Source organism: Etheostoma spectabile, chromosome 9 (genome assembly GCF_008692095.1).
Source record: "Etheostoma spectabile isolate EspeVRDwgs_2016 chromosome 9, UIUC_Espe_1.0, whole genome shotgun sequence".
NCBI classification, from domain to species: Eukaryota; Metazoa; Chordata; class Actinopteri; order Perciformes; family Percidae; genus Etheostoma; species Etheostoma spectabile.
Genome location: NC_045741.1, coordinates 24,798,172 through 24,817,420, shown reverse-complemented (window position 1 = coordinate 24,817,420; position 19,249 = coordinate 24,798,172). Strand labels below are relative to the sequence as shown.

At 40.6% G+C, this 19,249-nt stretch overlaps 1 protein-coding gene across 5 annotated transcripts in view; it reads left to right on the top strand.

Annotated features, from left to right (window-relative positions):
• Positions 1-19,249, top strand: part of lpp (LIM domain containing preferred translocation partner in lipoma) — a 144,823-nt gene that overhangs the window by 79,954 nt on the left and 45,620 nt on the right. For all 5 annotated transcript variants that reach the window (XM_032526751.1, XM_032526754.1, XM_032526750.1 and 2 more), the window contains one exon: positions 3,477-4,073. In XM_032526751.1, coding sequence (XP_032382642.1) covers positions 3,477-4,073 — 597 coding nt within the window. The remainder of the gene's footprint in view (positions 1-3,476; positions 4,074-19,249) is intronic.

Below are 19,249 nucleotides of genomic sequence, written 5' to 3'. Positions count from 1 at the left end.
AAAAAAAAATCCCCCACCCTTGTGGTTTGAAATGCAAAGTTAACAGTTTTACTCAGCCCCCTAAGGCTGGTATAGTCTCTCCTAATCTTTTTTAATGTGTCAAAAGGCTTTCTTGAGAGTCTCTGTGAAATTTCACACTTAAGTTGTTTGCAAAGTCAGTCTGAATTACAGTGTAGACTTTTCTGAAGGCGTTAGGGGAAACTTTTCCCAAACTGTGCATGTTGTGTTTGTGTATGTGGAGACACCGCATGATGCTTCATCTCAGGTCGGACCACTAGATTCAAACTGTGCCTGACACGGGCAGGTTGGATCATACAAAAAGGCTTTACGGAATTATTAATTATGTAATCTGATTTTAGGTGTGCATGCAAACAAGCCTTAGCATCATTAAATCAATTCAAATTAGTACTGGACTATACAGTTTCTGTGGGATTTTATTGTGATGATATGATCTAGTTACTGTTTTGATGTTGTCCAAATCGGTCTCAAATTGTACAACTAACAAAAGGAGTTCCTACCATACAGCATGTTTTAATGTGGGAAGAGTTTTGTCACTGCAAACAGGTTATTGCATTAAACTTCAATTTGATGATTATGTATTCATGTATGTTTTTTTTCTGGCCAATTATTTGTGCCATGCCATAATATATCCATCTATATTAGAAATACGTCTTAAAAATAATACTAATAATAATATTTCTTCCTGCTACATCACCCATGCCTCCTGCTTGAAACACACACAGTGCATACACAGTCAAACAAAGTAATGAATCAATAAAACAAGAGAAGAGCATCTCATCTCTCCTTATCGAGGCAATATACTGTACATTTACCCAAAATAAATACTGGGACGGCACAAGAAGCAACTTGACACTTTATAGTTAAATAAATATGACAGTGTGACATCATCATTCCATTACATATCGTCCGTGTCCTACCTCTCAACCTCTTCACTTAGTAGTCAGGAGATTATGTCAGACCTCGCATTAACACCGACAGGTCCAAGGCATGCACCAACTGCAACCATAGCTTAGTTAATATGAAAATCATTGCCCCTACTCAGACATTTTTGTTCAGATTGTATGCATACGATTAGTTTCATCACCCTGAGAAAGGCGTGAATCCATTCTCTTAATGTAATTTGTGGAAAATGTACCATGACAGTGTAATTATTTTGAGGAGGCCAATTTGCATTTCCAGTGCTCTGCTAACTAAATGTTACTGTAGGTTCTAAGGCCTTAAAGATAAATTAATAATCTAGAGTATTTAAAACCCATGAAACATTTAAATTGAGTAATTTCACTTCCTAAAGGGCATAGTGGAGATTTTTTCATACATAAGCAGACAGACACACTTTTTAAATAAACATCAGCACTAATCACTGAGACAGAAATCCGAGTGAGAGCAGAAACTATTTTCTGGAGCTTTTAATGGCTCCTCAGGGGCTGCCCTCTGACTCAGATTAGATGGGATTTAGACAAAGTTGATGCATGCACCTCGTTTACCAAAACTTGGAATTCTTTTTTTTCATCCCAACAAATTGTTAGGATCACACACTTGAATTTTACTGTCCTTTTTCCCTGATCATATTACAACACACAACAAGTGTGTCTTATTTAATTTAAGCACAGAATGACAATGTAGTGTAGCAGTGCAGCAAAACCTATATGGGTTATTGCTGCGCTGCAAGCTTTGATCAACTTTTAAGGGAAATCGATTGGAATTGTTGCTCTGCCCCAATTTAGAAGACATCTCATCAAAGTGAGTTGCAAAGGGTCTAAAGACTACAAGTGTTCATTTTTGTTCCCCTAGTGCTGCACATTTAGTAATTGACTCAGATTTTTGGCTTCAGGCAATAACCTAATAAGGCCATCCAAGGTTAATGATAGACCCTTTTTAGACTGGCTGAACGTCTGACACCGATATGTAGTGGTAGTGAAGAACAATTATTACTTACATGAGAGACACTCAGGGCAAAAGCCTCTGACATCTGAGTGAAACGTTATCCGCTACCATGTTTTGTGATAGTTCAGCCCGTGTATCAAATGTAACCAATGGACATTAGATCAAAATGCCACAGTGGTTCAGATGGTGAAAATCCCAGCAGTGGCTTGTGTTACTCCTTTACCGCCGTCTCTTCCCAGGAACACCGGTGCTACAAATCTCTGTGATTTAACGGCTTTCCTGTCCAAGCAGCTGGAGTCAGCACAAGTGTCATGTGCCATTGCCAATCTGCTGTCATGGCGCCCTCTACCAAACAATTTATCCCTTTCCTTCCTGCTTTATTAGCCATAGATTATGGGTGGTTGTTGATGGTGTAGAGCCTCTGCTGTCGAGGTAGCCTTGTAATTGACTCTGGGAAGACAGGCTGGATAACCATTTGCGCGTACCCCAGTATCAGTGAAAAGCTGTTGAACACAACTGTTTCCAGTTTGTCCTCTTACTGGAACTTTCCAGTTCCATTGTTTGTTTTGCAATGCTAGCTGCATGGCTCCTGGGTGACAATGTCAGTCTGGGTGTCAGTCCACAACTTTGGTCAAGACCAAAATATCTCAACAACCATTCAATGGAGTTCTCTATTCATATCCCCAGAAGATGAACCATATGCCTTTGGGGTTCCCCTTGCTTTTACTTTAGCACTACCATGAGGTTGACATACATGCTTTTAAGTGAAAAGTCTCAGCAACTTTTGGTTGTCAAGAAATTTGCTACACACATGCATGCCCTCCTCAGGATAAATTGTAATAGCTTCGGGGATCACCAGAACCTTTCATCTAGGGCCATCGTTATGGAAACATTTCAAGTCTTCCAATACTTGGTGGATCACCAAATACCTGTATAGCTAATGAAATTCCCCTCAGCCTCAGCTGTAATTTGTGTTTTTTGCTGATTAGCAAATGTTAGCATGCTAACATGCCAAACTTAGATGGTGAACATGGTAAAATCGTACTTGCCTACCATCAGCATGTTTGGATTGTTATCCGTTATTAGAGCAATGTGTCTCGCATCGAGCAGTAGTGATATCTACTTATTTGTAGAGATGGTCCAATACCATTTTATGCTTACCGATTCTGATACCTGAACTTGCGTATCGGCCGATACTGAATACTGATCCGATGCCAGTGTCATATATTTATTATGTTTAACAGCTGTATACTACTATCCCTGTATGGATGTGATATGATTTCTATCTCTGTTGTTGGTCTGGCTCAGGTTAAACTCTTTGTGAAACATGAAAAAACACAAACACTGATCGCCGCAGAACTTTAGTTATAATGGAAAAAGAACATAAACAAACTACTTTAACATAGATTTTCTTTAGGGCTTTATTACGTGGTATCGGATCGGAGCATAAACTCCTGTACTTCCCGATACCAGCATTCTAGGCGGTATCGGCGGTGATACTGGTATCGGAACATCTCTAGTTATTTGGTTGTTTGTTTTAACTGGAGACAAACTTTTCTGCTGTTTTTTAGAACTCTGGATCCTTGACAGCCACCTCCCCCAACGCTCCAGTGACTGGTTACAGGCGTATGGTCATTCCAACCCAGCCACCTCTGACTGCCACCAAGAAGTCTACACCCAAACCCCAGGCTCCTGGGGGAGTCTCGTCTGTCCCCCCTTCTTCTGCCAGCCCGGTGGCCAAGCCTCAAAGCCACACTGCGCCTCAGCCTGTCCCAGCCTCTTACGCTACAGCCTCAACCCCAAGTCAGCCAACCTTCAATGTCCAGGTGAGGTCGGCCCAGCCTGGCCCCCAGCATCAAGCGCCAATCGGTCAACATTTCAGCCAGCAGCCCATTCGCAGCCCTGCACAAGTGCAGTATATGCCTGCCCAGCCCAAAGGTCCTGACTTTGCCTATGGACCACCACAGCCTGGCTTCTCCCAGATGGCTCAGGGTGCATATCAAGAACAGCACCATCCAGGAGTACCTCAAGTAGGCGGCATAAGCACCAGGAGACCTGAACCGGCCCCTGCCCAAGCATACCAACCTCCAGGCCCCAGAAAGACCTACATCACAGATGTACCACCAAGCTTGGCTCCCTACACTGCTGGACCAGCTGTTCCACCAAAGGTAAGAACCTTGTTCATCACATTACCGCATGCTCGGCTGATATAATTGTTGATTATTGTAAACAGACGTGGAAGAAAACAACATATTTGTTATACGTAGAAAAATATCACTATAGTTAAAGCAGTATAGACCACAATCAGTCCACCCATTTATCCATTCATCCTTCCATCCATCTACCCTTTTTATAATTTCTTGCAAATTTTCATATTCTGGAATGGTGGCTTTGGGCTAAGCAGACTAGCCAAGGCCATTTCACCAGTCACATCTCCCCGCTCCTTCTGGAGAACCCTGAGGCGTTCATGGGGCAGCGGGGATATTTAATCCCTCCAGCGTGTTGTAGGATTGCCCTGGAGCTTCCACCCAATTAGTTATCCCTGGAATACCTCCACAGGGAGCAGTCTGTAAGGCGTCCTGATTGGGTGCTTGAACCACCTCAACCTGCTCTTGTCAAAACGAAAGCATAGCAGTCCTTCTTCAGGCCTCTCTGGAATATTTGAGCCCCTCTAGCTCAAAGACTGAGTCCAGACACCATGGGATGAAAAATTCAGCCCTTTTAGTTGCTACTGAAATTCTTTGAAAACAGTTGAGGGTTTGACCATGTAGAATTAAAAAGTAAATACTAGAGTTTCCTCTAGTAAACCGTCTGCATGACTGGAACCACAATTCAATCCATTTGCCTGTTGATGAGGTGTGAAGGGTTAGGGGCCACAGTATGAGCAAGACTGAAAAACAAATTAATCGCGACTATGATTTCAGTTTCTAATGATTTCAGCTTTCAGCTCCTAATGATCACAAAAAACGAATGATTGTCTTGTTTTCTGAATGAAGTTCAAATGGGAAAGTATCAAGGGGAAATTCACAGTTGTAGGTGTTTTCACTGTTTATTTACTTCTTCACTGTGTTTTAAGTTCAATAATTGCTTCCAAAAGGGAATGAGTATTTGTGTTAAATAATCGTGAACTATGATTTTTTTCGTCATCGAGCAGGCCTATGGTATTGTCAAGCCGGTGTTTGGCCAAATCATTCCTTGTCAGTTCTTCTTTCTTCGTGGCATCAATTCATGTTATATACTTTTTTATAAAGTAGAAACCTCTGAGTGTTTTCTCATATGCACATTTGTGTGTGTGTGTGTGTGTGTGTCTGCGTGTGTGTGTGTGCGTGTATATATGTGTATGTATGTATGCATACATTTGCATTATGCAACATCAGATGGCAATGCAATGGGGAGCTGCTTGCCATCTTCCATTTAAATGCTCAGAATAAACAGTTGTTTTAACCTTTATGAATTTTTAAAGATCTTCTCTGTTGGGGATTTATGCCATCTGATTTCTTTTCTCTTATTACCAGCAGCTCATATCCGTGTACTGTATATACAGTATCTACCCACTGTGGATTGTAAATCCAGTCTTATTACTTTAGGTGGATTTGTTTTTCATTTAATTGTGTAAAGATTTAATATGTACACAGAATATAAAAATATAAAGGGAAAAACTAAAGTTTTCATGTTTTTTTGCTAGTTATAAGTATGTGTGCGCAGTTATGATTGTATATTGTGGAATTTGGGGAAGTTTAAACTTGAGCAATACTTAACATCAACTAACATACCCGAGATTACATGAAGTTGCTAAACTCATCTGTTAGTCCTCATCCTAAAAGCCTTTTCTCTTGTACCGTTAAAAGTGAAAACAACAGCGTTAACGTTAGCCTAGTTAGCTTAGTTAGCTTAGTTAGCAAGCCAGCTACAGTTGATAAAGTCTGCTCGGGACAGCTGACCAGGATGCTAGCTTGAAATGAGAAGCAGGCTTTTGTCTACCTCTGTCTCGTATCAAGGACCTGCTAAATGTTGATCCTTTTGACTTTTTTATTTTTTTATTTTTTTTTACCGTTTTAGAGTAAAGCAGTGTCATTGTATGTGTACCATTAAATGCACATGAAATGAATTAACCACTAACTCAAAAAACATATTCATAATAAGTTTAAAAAACAGGTCATTTGTTTTTGCAAGACGTTGGACCTTTTTCTAGAACTGTACATTACTGAGAAGAATTACAAAATCTTGTCATTCCTTAGAACAGAGTAATCTATGCCACAGAGACAGCTATTCTAATCTCAATACATCCAGCCATCGACAATCTCTGGAAAGTGCAAGGCCCTTGAGTTTTCTTTAATTCAAGGATTTTATGCTAGTTCAAAATACAAACTGGGCCTCCCAGCCTCTGGGAATAGCTCATCAAGGACTGTACTTTACTAAATACAAATTAGCTTCAACATTGCAGAGAGTGTCTTAAAAATAAGTCTAATTATATTTGTTCAGAACAAAAGTCTACATTTTGCTTGAAAAGCTCACTTTGGTCCCAGTATGATGCATTATTAAAAAACAAAAGGTGGCGTTTAATAGATTTGTGGGCATCTCTTTGATTTCAGATAAAAGCAAATCACTAATTTTACAGATATAGCGTGGAAGCTATATATATGTGTGTGTGTGTGTGTGTGTGTGTGTGTGTGTGTGTATGTGTGTGTATGTGTGTATGTTTGTCTTTCTTTCCCAAGGATATACTGTAGCAGGATAATGGGCTGCGTGCGCCTCCCTCCCCCCGGCTTTATTTGCTCGCTTTAAAAAGACATGGGGAAACGTAATGCTCCATATGCACACTTTCAGCCAGATGATGTGCTGTAAATTACTCTGTGGTGTCACATCATGTTTGACCCTCTCCCAGAAACTTGTCTACTGTATCCAAACCTTAGCTCTAATCTGACTTTTTTGTGTCCAGTATAGCAGCTCTTTAATGTTCAAATAAACCAGACACTATAAAAGCAAGATTGGTCTGAAAGCAAAATCTGTCAACTTTGCCTTTGTGATCATCCCTCTGCTTGACCCGATGTCATGACCTGTTCATAACCTCTTACAAATGGTTTTAAGTCTTCTTAAAAGAAGTGGGTTGTTCCTCTTTTAATCAGTTGTGTAAATAAACCCAAACATAGTCAATTAAAGGAAGTATTTACATACTTTTCCATCTCCAGTCACTTAGAGTTGATGTTGATTTTATGTAATAGCCAAGACTTTCTCAGTAGGGGGTCTGCGACTGTGATTGAGGACTTTATTCAAGAGATCATTCCACATAATTGAGCGTATTAATAGAAGGTCAGTGCCAGTAGAAGTCCAAGAGGAAGTCCTCAGATGAAATTCTATGATCTAGAGTTCAGATTAGCTTGCCTGTTCTGCCCATGTCACCCCCTGCCACCCAGCACCCGATGGGTCCTCACTCGCACGTAAAGTGAAGGTGTAAGAAGAGCTTCTCACATCAACAGGCTCCTAGACCTCTTAATTACCCAAATCCACCAGTGTTTGATCTCTATTGTAGTCCAAATAATTAACAGATTTCACGGCTGCCGGTTAACATACCAATTTCCACGAGTCTCTCCATCTATCCCGAAATTGGAGGAAGGCTTAGCTGGATGATGCCTTGTGTTATTGCTGAGCTTGAGTGACGTTTGACAGGGGAGGATTATTTTTGAACTGCTCAATCCCTGCAGTCAGTTAAAGCCCCCTCGAAGGTCAATGATGGTTTCAGCTGTCAAACATGTTTAAATATCCGACATTTCTCTGCCTTCCAGTCCTGGCCGCTTTGCCTCTTGACCTGCACAGGAACATTTGCATATGGTGCCATCAGAATGTGTCCAAACGACCATTTTAATTCATGTGCCATGGCATGGACTCTTTCTAATCTCTCAAAATTGTGTTTTGAAAAGTAAAAATAAAAAACCCACCTCAAATGAATGCTGTTGGCAACACCTGTGAAAATCCAAATAAACATTACTAGAGAAATTCTCTTAGACCGTGCACTAACTCATTAATTCTATATTTAAATGGTAATTCATAATATATTTTTGCAATCTATTTTTACCAACATGATGGAATGCATCATAAACACCAAGCATTTCTTGTTCAGGCTAATTTAATAAGTATCATGGTGGAAATTGCAACATTAATTTGTGTGCAGATCAACCAAAATCAACAGCAGCATATTGTCTGTGGCTAATTAAATATAATTATTGACCATGTTCTGACCAAGTTATTTGTATAGCACTTTCCAAAAACAAAATGAATGTAAATGTGCTGTATTTATATAGCGCTTTTCCAGTCTTACAACCTGCTCAAAGCGCTTTTACATCTACAGGAAACTAACATTCACACACATTCATACACTGTGGCCGGGGCTGCCGTACAAGGTGCCACCTGCTACAGATAAACATTACCACACATACCACACCGATGCGCAGCACCCGGGCAACTCGGGGTTCAGTGTCTGCCCAAGGACACTTCGACAATGACTGCAGGGGCGGGATCGAACCACAACCTTCGATTGGCCGGCAACCGCTCAAACCACTGAGCCACAGCCGCCCCAAAGGGTGTTACAGTTAAACAAGGAATAAAAAGTAAATACAATCCAAAATAAGAATATAAATGAGTTAAATGTTTATTTGAATGGAACAAGCAGTGCTTTAGTCACCTGAGCACCAGCTGTGAGTCAAACATGACGCCCAGATTACTGCCCTTTAGTTTGACAGTATTTGAAAAGGCACCCAGCCTAAACAAGACTGTTAATAACACAAGTACTGGGACCAGAAGAGGTAGTTCTAAGGATCCCTCATTTGCAGTCATTCTAGTGGAGGACATTTTTAAACATCTAGACTAATTCGTAATATGAGCAATGCAAAACATAATAAAGGACTGTATTATCTGCATATTGATTGAAGTCAATATTACTGTATGTCTGTGGTTGACATGCCCCAGAGTTTATTTAAATCCGGAATTAAAGGGGACCCTGGACGGACCTTTGGGGGGACTCCACAAAAACAAAAGATTTGACATTGACAGTCTCCTATGGTTTTGTTATTTCTATGTGGAAACTTAGCCACTCGTAATACTCTCAGATGGTCCTTATTCTGCAGTGTCTGAATATTACAGTAAGGAGCTGTCCTTTTATTGGCATCAGAAGTACTTATATTTCTGCGTGGGGCCTTCTCCTTAGGTGATTGTCCCCAGTTGCCCTACTCTGCTGAACTATGAGCAGCTCTTTAAATAAGGAAGCTGACTGAGTGCAGGGTTAGCTGCTCTGCTCTAGACTACCAGAGAGGATTCTTTGCTTGGTGCAGGGTAACCACGTGTAACTACAAAGTGAGAGCCCAGGGCTTAGACAAGATGAAGACATGCTATCTGCAGCCCTGTGATCTTTACTCTGTATGTAGATGCATCTTGGAACAAATTGCTCTTTGTTCTACACCAAACAAACAAAATGTGTATTCTAAACTATGTATTGATAGACAAATAGATGGACATATAGTCTCATGTTTTGAAGTAGCCTTTTTGGAAAATCTGATCAGCGATTGATATACTTTTTGCTTGAAAAACTCACTTTGGTCCCTGTATGATGCATTATTAAAAAACATATTATACATGTTCTCTATCCTTTTCTGATGCTGATACATTTTCATATCTTTCACAGCACCATCAAACCATAACAGTGAAAGCTCATCCACATATTTTTGTGTCTTATCAACTGAATTTCCCTCTGGCTACACGGAAAAAGAAATAAATACTTCTTTAGAATTCTTTACAGCTGCTCTCTATTTTTACTAAACCATAAAGTGTTAACAAAACATCAGAAAAAGGAGCCTTAAATTGTCAATGTGCACCTCAACACATGTTTATTTGCTATTCAAATGCTACCATATGTCAAAGACAAAATCATGATGTTTATTTCTATTTCTGCCAAATTAAGGTTAAGTGGAGCTTTCAGAAAAATGGCACCAGTAAAATAAGTGTGCGTGTGCGCGTGTGCATTTGCATGCAATTTGGATATAAGGTACAAGTAATCAACCTGAAAATATAATTACAACCTATTTAGTGCAGTTTCTCACACTATGATGTTTTCTTTAAAGCACAATTATAACAAAATGAGTCATGTTTTTGAAAAAGCACACCCACTCATCTCTAACTCCAGTTACACCTGTAAGCTGCTCGGCCCTCAACGATTCGTTTGTTTCTTCTCATACTGTTCAAGGAATCAAGATTACAAAGACGCACAAACAAAAGGTGCTTTGCACTATGTTCATCCTAATTTAAATCTCATACTTGAGTAAGCTATATATATTTTATTTTTTTGACTTGGGAAGTTGAATGTTAGAAGTGATTTAAAAGTACACGCTTAGGTTTCCATTCTGTTTTACTCACCAAAACACTTGCGTATGTCCTTGAGGCCTGACTCATTTATTTCTATTCATGACTAATTTATGACTAAGTTACGGTTGTTACGTCTCTGGTCACGCCACGGTTAGAAACATGCTGTTTCTTTAGGTCAGGTAGACTCTACCTCCATTGATCCTGTTAGTTGGTTTGCTGCTTTCATGGCTGTACTAACGTTACAGCTGTAGCACGCTGGCTCCACGTGTTTACAGACAGATCTGGCAACCCGGCCTGGCTGTCCAACTGGCCAGATGATACCAACACACAGGCCCAAACACAGACAGACATCACGTCACGGAACGGACATTACAAAAGGAGAACATACTGGAAGTAGCATTGTTGGCAGAAAAGATAGTATTTCATACCAGCATGTTTCCTTAATATCTGATGATGCATTGAGGTCATTTTTTGATTCAATACAGTAAATATATTACATTTTAGACCTTTTAATCCTAAAAATGGAAAGGTAATCTCCATTGGCTCCAACTTTGGTTTTAAACGTTAGCATATGTGTTGAGAGGTGAACACCACAGCAGGGGGTCATTCCAGCTGTCTCCAAATGCCACCCTTCCTGAAGTGGCATGTGCTGCAGTTGCCATCGGGCTGGCATGTGCGTGACAATTTGTTGTTGATGTTTTTGAACTAGGCTTTGAACTTTTTGAGTTTTTGAAATATCAATAGTGAGTTTGGAGACATTTTTGGGGCTTGGCTGATAATGTGTAGGACTAGGCTGTTTGTAACTCCCTGTGTCATTGTACATTCACGCTAAGAGTGTAAAGCCTACCTTATTCTAACCACTAGAATTAGAAATAAAAAGCATGCTGTAGGTAGTGCATGTATAAAAAATAAAGGTACACATTTTTATAGTCCATGCAGATACCCTGTCACATACTACATCCTCTCACCCTCCTTGCGCAATGCATTGTCATAAACATATGATAACCCACGAAAATGAGGTGACCGCCGGCTCACATGACGACTGGTCACATGACTGTTAAGTTGAGCTGTCTTTACAGTTAACTTTACCCGAGATAAGGTTACTGGGAGCCAACTACAGAGCATAAGTTTCCCCAAAAAAGGTGGCTGTTAGCCAGGACAGGAACTCCGCTCCACGTCTTGAAAGCCCTGTGTTTTAGACCCACCCATCCACCCCGACCTCCTCCCTGTTGACGTATCCCTTGTAACCATGCAGCACACATTCCTGTCTGGTGTGCACACTGTATTCTCATCAGAAATGCAGGTCAGACTGCGTGACCGGGACCAGTCGGAGGCCTCCGGCATTGCCAATGTACAAGCTACTGTTTATAGTTACTGCTGTGGCTACAACCATGATGTTAAATAGGAAGACGCGGTGTTCGGTGGTGGTCCACGCAGGCTCTGGTTACTGAATGTTTAAATGTCAGTCCACTTGACTTGATCCTTGATGTCAGTGATGGAAAGTGGATCTCCTTATGTTTCACTGTGTCTTGCCAACACATCAGAAAGCTTCCTCCCAGTAGCTGCTTCAGCCTTTAAACAGAGCTGCGACAAATCTCAAATGCAAATACAGCCCCCAGCGACAAGAAAAACAAAGTAGGCCCATTATATAACTATTATGTCAAAATGATCAATGGTCGAAATAATGGATATTTTGTGAAATATGTGCCTTGCGATTATGGAAATAATTTGTTTAAAGTTAGTTATTTTTGTGGGTATTTTCTTGTCAGTATAGTTATGGTCAGATAGAGTGTGTATTGGTCAGCAGAAATTTAAAAAATGTCACCAGGTCATGGGAGTTATGATCTTATTGAAGGAAATCAGTAGAAAGCTTTTCATTGCAAAGCCATTTTTAAGGAATGCACAATTAATAAAATGATTACATATAAATTGCCTTTTTTTAAATTATTCACTAGTTCACTAGTTAATGACAAACTCATAGAGTGGATTACATAATTAACCACATTGAGTGTTATATGAAACCAGACAGCTGTGCAAATGAAAGGTACACGTGAGTTTTTGATCACTAGTAGGTTTATAGATGTTTTGATGTCTCTCTGCAGATAACTCTGCAAGGCACCTTTAATATAGCATGTCATATAATGTAATGAATATGCCTTGTTTCTTGAATTCCATCCATTCAGAGGATATGAGCATATGTGCTGGATTATTGCTGGCCTTTCTCACAGAGGACATTTTGAGTTTCCAAACACGGGTGCAGCGAACGCTAAGGAAGGCCTGAGCTCTGACCCTACCCTGTATCTGCTAGCGTACTGCCATGGCTTACTGACACAACTAATTGGAACAGAGCCATTGTATTTGTTATAAGTAACATGTGTTTTTTATATTAAGTCACTGACACATTTTTGGTGTTTTTTGATGCCAGTCATTGATTGACTCAGCTAAAAAAAAAGATTATTGGAATTATCTAATACTCTTCTTTTATGTGCATTAGATTATGTGGTAGGTAATAAACAATAATTCCTCTTAAAAGTACACTATCACTAAAAACTCACATGTTGTTATAAAGGCACCAGTTTTAATAAGTGGTTATTGGGGAGTGTATGACCATCTTAGTGCTAATGAGAGGTCATACATCTCTGGAGAGGCAGAGATATAAAGAGATATACATTTAAAAGAAATTGACTAATTTATGGATTTTGCCCTTCACTTCACTCACAGTGATTCTAAACCCCAATAACATCTACCCCCCTAATTATTATTATTATTATTATTATTACAAAAGTTACAAAGTAATATGATTTGAAATGAAATAACACTAGGTCACCACTTGCATCAAGTAATGTTGGTTTTACTCAGAAATAGAGGGCTGTGTTGTCTTCTCATGTTGTTTTTTGTGTGTTTGTTGATTGGCCGGTTCCTACGGCCAGTGGTAACGTCAGTAGATCAGAAGTGTTTGTCACATAACCGCTCATAAATAATAGGCCCTGCCACCCGCCTCTCCTCTGGCCCCCTCGGAGATGAACAGCGTGGCTGGTAAATAACTGGCCGGATCGATACCTGTCATTGCAGTTCAGTGAGCCCCGGCAAGCTAAAAATGTCCCAGCAGTTAGTTTATTTTCTAGTTTTCAGCCTCTCCTTACGGCCGGTAGTGAAGAGATGCAGATGGATCCTGCAGTACTGAGATTATTCTGCACCTTTAAATGTGTTTATTAAAATGAAACAGTGGCACGCTGGCTCACAGATTTAATTTTCATTACAACATTTACTCCAAGTCATATGAAAACAACAAATTCTTCTAGCTATTTGGGTTCATGTTAAGACATTAAAATATTTGAGAAAACTGAAAAAGAAATTAACAATAATTTGGTGGGCCCCCCTGCAGTAACTCTGGGGACCACTTAGGGGCCACGGACCCCGTGTTGAAGATCTGAGTTCAGGGTTTTTGCTGCCACTGTTTAGGTGCAGCACCTTAGCCGAGTTAATGGAACTCAAAGACTTGTCTCAGATCTAACGTGTGTAGCAAGTTCAGTCTCTAAGCTTTGAGTGTTATGTATTTATTTATTATGCTCTATCTTTTCCAATGTTTTAGACACAGATATGGTCATATAATGGCCCACAATTATGTAATAGAGAGATCTAGAACTAAGAGACCCAAAACAACCCCAAAGAAAACAAAAATGACCAAAAAGACACAACACGATAACAAAGTGACACAATCTCCCAAAGAGACACATCATGTGTTGAAATTGCTTTTTTTAAATGAAAAACATCACATGAATACGTGCACCTAAGTCTTCCACAAAGCCAGGGGAAACCCTGCAGTTAAATAATTCGTTTCATTTAGATTATTGTAAATAGCCCTGGTCACCTGAGTGTACAGTGAGTGTACATGGAGGTGTACTGTCCACGGTTTTCTAGGTTCAGTCAGATGCCAGGCAGCCACAAGCAGCTGCAAAAACAGTGGCCCCTGCTGTCTCCTTCTGGACATGGTCCCTCTGTCTTTTACACACCTCTCTGTGTCCTACTTGTCTGGCACAAACACAAGTTTTCTCCGTTTTTGTTTTTGACTGTTGCTGAAACTAGATTCCTCTCTGCCCTCTTAACATCCTCCTCTGTCCAAAAAAAGACTCTTTTGTCCGCCCCCTGGCTCAGAGTCCATGAAACGTGTGCACTTTCTAAACATTTTTTTTGTTCTCATCAAGGAAGCCTCCCTCAGCGGATCAGGCTTTGTGTATTGTCGGCCCCAGCCTTTTGGTGGTGGGGTTTGGTCAAATGATATCCTTCAGGGTGTCATTCAGATAACCCATGTAGTTAAGGTGGAAAAGGAGAAGGATATATCATGGTTTGTCAGGAGGAAAAATTACACAGGAGATGGACGACACCGTGTATTTCAAAAGGGAAGTGCAGGTTGCCAATACATCGATTTAAAGGCATAACCTGTGTGAGTCGTCATTATGTCCACCACATGGGTTTAAATACAGATCCCTGCTACCACACGAGGAAACAGCAGGGAAATACTTTGAGCTCCAACCCAAACCAGGGAGACCTGCATCCTGTGTAATCTGGTGTTTTGCTACCTTCATGGGATTGTAATGGTATACAAAGAGACGCCAAATACGTGTTATCTCCATCCCAACAATTTGTGCAATCATTTGTTGGTGCTTTTGGGATTTTTTTTCTTTCACATTGCTTGTAGCTCCCCTCTCTACACTCTCAGATTTTCAAATATCTGTTTGCAGGGGGATGTGTCAGTTCCGAACAGATGACCTAGTTTTTACACACGCAGTCTTACAAACATGGAAAGGCCCCTCTACATACATTACTTTCCTGAGAACACGCTTTCATATGAATTCAGTTTACAGAAAAGATGTCGGAAAGATGGCGGAAAATGTCAATTATGGAATTGGTTAATTTTTAATTATCGTTGGCTGCGTTGTACACAGCTGCTCTGCAGTTGACTGTTATTTTTTTTTAGTCTGCGTTTAATTGGAGCTGAAACAGCATGACCTATTTTGTTTGGAGAGAATGTATACTTTATCTGTGCCTCCTCAGAAGGTGGCCTTGAGCTCAATTTGCAGCGCTGCGATCGTTCTTTCTCAAAGTGTAATGCATTACCGATTACTCATAACCTCTTTAACATCACACGCAGCACATTCATCAACTGGATTACATAAGGCCACTGACATGTGATTGCTTTGGCAGACTTAACAAATACTTCAATTAAACATGCAGCTGCCAGAAGAATGACAAAGCAACTTTCCCTCAAATGTTATTTTTGTCCGGCAAACTGCTTTTATTTGAAGTGGAATACCTGCCGCATCCTCACTCTAATCCAAACCAAGCTGTCCTTTTGAACTATAAAGAATGCAACCCAAGTTTCTGTCCGGTCACCCTTAGAAGCCTGAGTCTCAGCGATGCCGTGCTGCTCCTCTGGCTTTCAAAGTCAGTTGAGAAAATGGGTCTGCAAAATCTGCAGTATGATATCAGATATGAAAATTGATGGCTCTCAGTAAACACATTTCTTAAAAAAAACAAAAAACCTGTCCCTCCAGACACACAAACGACATGCCCTAGCCCCCCCCCCCCCCCCCCCCTCCTCCTCAAAACACACACACCAAATACACATACACGCACACACACACACACAACACACACACACACACACACACACACACACACACACACACACACACTCTAACTCACTGGACGGATCGTGGGACTGATCCAGCAATCCTTTCATTGTTTTGGTAAAACAGAGTCGCCTAAGCTGCTATAATCACTCGTTTAGATATTCCAATCCAATATAAAATTACAATCCCTCCTGAACCCTAACCAATGCAATGGTCCATTTTCTGTTGTTATTATTATTATTATGATTGTTATTTTATTAAGCCATTTCCCTTTTAAATGCTGTGTCCATTTTGAATGATAGCATTGTGATTTAAGGAGGGACAGAGAGCCAGGATGTCAGATTGAGAGCTCTTTTAAAAGCCTGAGTTAAAGCTGCTGCTGCATTGACACTGAGGAGCATTTTGCTTTGTAAAGTCCATCATCATTTTAATCTGTGGATAAATATGTCTTTGAGTGATTATGTCTTTCTTTAGTTTGTGCTGATCGTGCAGGAAATGTTAAGCTATTGTAAAAGGTAAGACAATTCCCTTTTTGTGCTAAGGTGCAGTGTTTGGTTCCCAGTAAGTAAAACTGAAGCAACACACAGCTGATGGACGACTGCAGGTTTAGAGACGCAGATTAGTGTTGCTTAGCAGCTGTCTTTCATTGGGCTCTCTCTACAGCGCTTGTACTTTTCCCCTTCTGGTTATCACTTCCCGCTCAGTGGGTAGTGCTGTTTATGCAGTGGCTCACACGTTGCTTTTGAACTGTGCAAAAAAACAGCCCTGGCCTAAATATGAGAATTCAGCTTATGATTCCTCAAAAGGTCAACTGAAATTTGAATTCTCCTTTTTTTCCTGGACCATGATCTGACAGGGTTAATTTGCATCCTGGCTTCCTTCACTTGCTTCCCTCCCTCACGTCTTAGTCCTTCCCATTGAGGACACATGGGAGAGAATCATTCAAATTGTATTTAAATTGTGAAATCCCCATTAAAATGGTTGTCGGTGCACTTTACAATTAAAGGAACACAGAAATAACAGACTGCAACAAAACAATTAAACTCTATTAAAGCAGTAATAAACTAAACATAACCAGTATTATAAGAGAATAAGTGAAACAGGACGCAGAGGGGATGGTGTGTTGTTGTTGGCTGGATGTACGGTGGCCCTGAAGTTCAAACCACGGCCACAACGCGGCAGCTTCACTGTCGGATTCACCTTGTCATTGTTGGTTTCACTGTCTGTAATTTACAAATGGTTTTGATAGTTTGTTTTTTCATTTGAACAAAGAATCAAACAGAAATAGGATGTTCCATTTTCGTTCCAGTTAAACAACAAATAAATAAAAATGCCCTATTTCCAACTTCTAATTTTTCCCAATTTCAAATGATGTCCCCAAAAGGAAACTTTGTTAACATCTGTTTTATCTAAAATATACATCTCTCTGTTTGTTCATATCAATTTAATTGTATTGCTGCAAAATGGGACAAACTGACCACCACCTAAATTATAATCCATATTTGGCGTCTGCGTCTGTGTATCAGTATACTGTGTAACCGTATTGCCATGGAAAATATCGCGGTATTATGCTGAATTGATCCCCCCCACCCACCCCTCCAGCTTCCTGTTCACTTGCATTTTTTCCCACTTGGACTAACGAAGGTGTAAGTCAGATGCTCTGAGAAGAGTTGGCTCTCCCATTCACTCTCTATCACTGCAGTGGAAGCAGGAAAGACAGAGCCCGAGGTTTGGTTCCTCAGTAGGATGCGATGCTGTCAGGGCATCAGGTGAGCCCACCCCCACCCCACTCTGCTCCTCACTTAATCAGTTCTGACACAATGCCAATTCCACAGTGGGTGGCGCACACAGCTGTATTTATAGATGTGGCAGTGGGGCAGTGATCCGCTCCCACACTCTGCTTTGTCTGCTCACCTTTCTCTGTCACGCTGTATCAGGTAGCACGCAGCACTGGGCACTTACACAGCGTATTGTTGCTTTTGATTTGAAGTGGTCTCACATTTAATAACGATTGGTCAAGTGGATGGCATTTGATGGTCCATCAGGATGTCTTTCAGGGTATTACAACTGAAAGCAAATGGTGGGTGACCTGAAACTATAAGCCTCAACATACTGTTAAAACAGTGGAAGAAGGTGCAGCTGTTAACCCAGTCGCCACTAGATGTAAGCCCTAACTTCAATGGAAGTGCGGCTGGGTGTCCTGAGGGCGTAGGCAAACAATTTACTGAAATGAGCCAGACGTAACTGAAAAATCATGTCTGCAGTACGTATAGCTGGTGTATGATTTCTATTGTTGCCTCTGAAAAGCTGAACAAGAACTGCGAAGCAATCACAAAGCATGCAGGGAAGCAATTTCTTTCTCTTATTCAAGTGAAAAATTATTCCGTGCTGTCACAAAAGACTCCCTAACAAGGTGCTTTAAACTCTCTGGCAGTGCATTGCTGCAGGGTGTCAAAGAGTGGATAAGCTATAAATGAAGCTTAAACTCAAAAGTCTGTTTCTGGTAATAGGAGCATTTCCTTCCCTCTCCAGTGTGCTTTTGATGTGGAGCTAAGATTAACAGTGTTAAATCGTCCTCTTCACTGTCTCAAAGAAACAACACAGGCATAATGAGCAGATTGTTGACAGCACAAGCACTCCTTTATGGTGTATGAATATTGTAGGGCTGCAACTAACGATCATTTTCATTATTGATTCATCTGTCAACTATTTTCTCAAATAATCGATTAGTTGTCACAAAATGGGAAAATGAGGATTAGTGTTTGCCAATATCCAAGATGACGTCCTCAAATGTCTTGTTTTGTCCACAACTCAAAGATATTCAGATAACTGTCCCAGAGGAGGGACTAGAACATATTCACATTTAATGAGCTGACATCAGAGACTTTTGCCAATTGATTTAATAGTCCTGGATAAATTCTATATCCAGAAGTGGATAAATTTGACGGCCCACTTCCGGGATTGCTCTCGTTCTGCTGGAAATTCCTCCAAATGTCACTCTTTTTGGATGTCCGTTTTCGGATGTCCGTCCCCGTCCTCTGTCTAATCTGAGTGTTCTGTGACAACTAAAACTACTTCTGAACGTACACACGTTCCACCAAAACTACTTCCTTTCTGAGACTCTTTAGCAGAGGCCCCGTGGCTCCGTCCGGAGCTTAGCCCCGCCCAAGCCGATTGTGATTGGTGTAAAAAATTGTAAAAAAGAAATAATCCAGAGCATGCTTTTCTCCCATCCCAGGATGCTGTGTGGACTAGCCAGACCCTCTTTCGTAGTGCTGTGGAGGAAGGTCTGACAATAAGAGACTAGTTTACAGGTAGTTGTCTCGACCCCCTCCATCTACACCTCTGTTGACCATTGT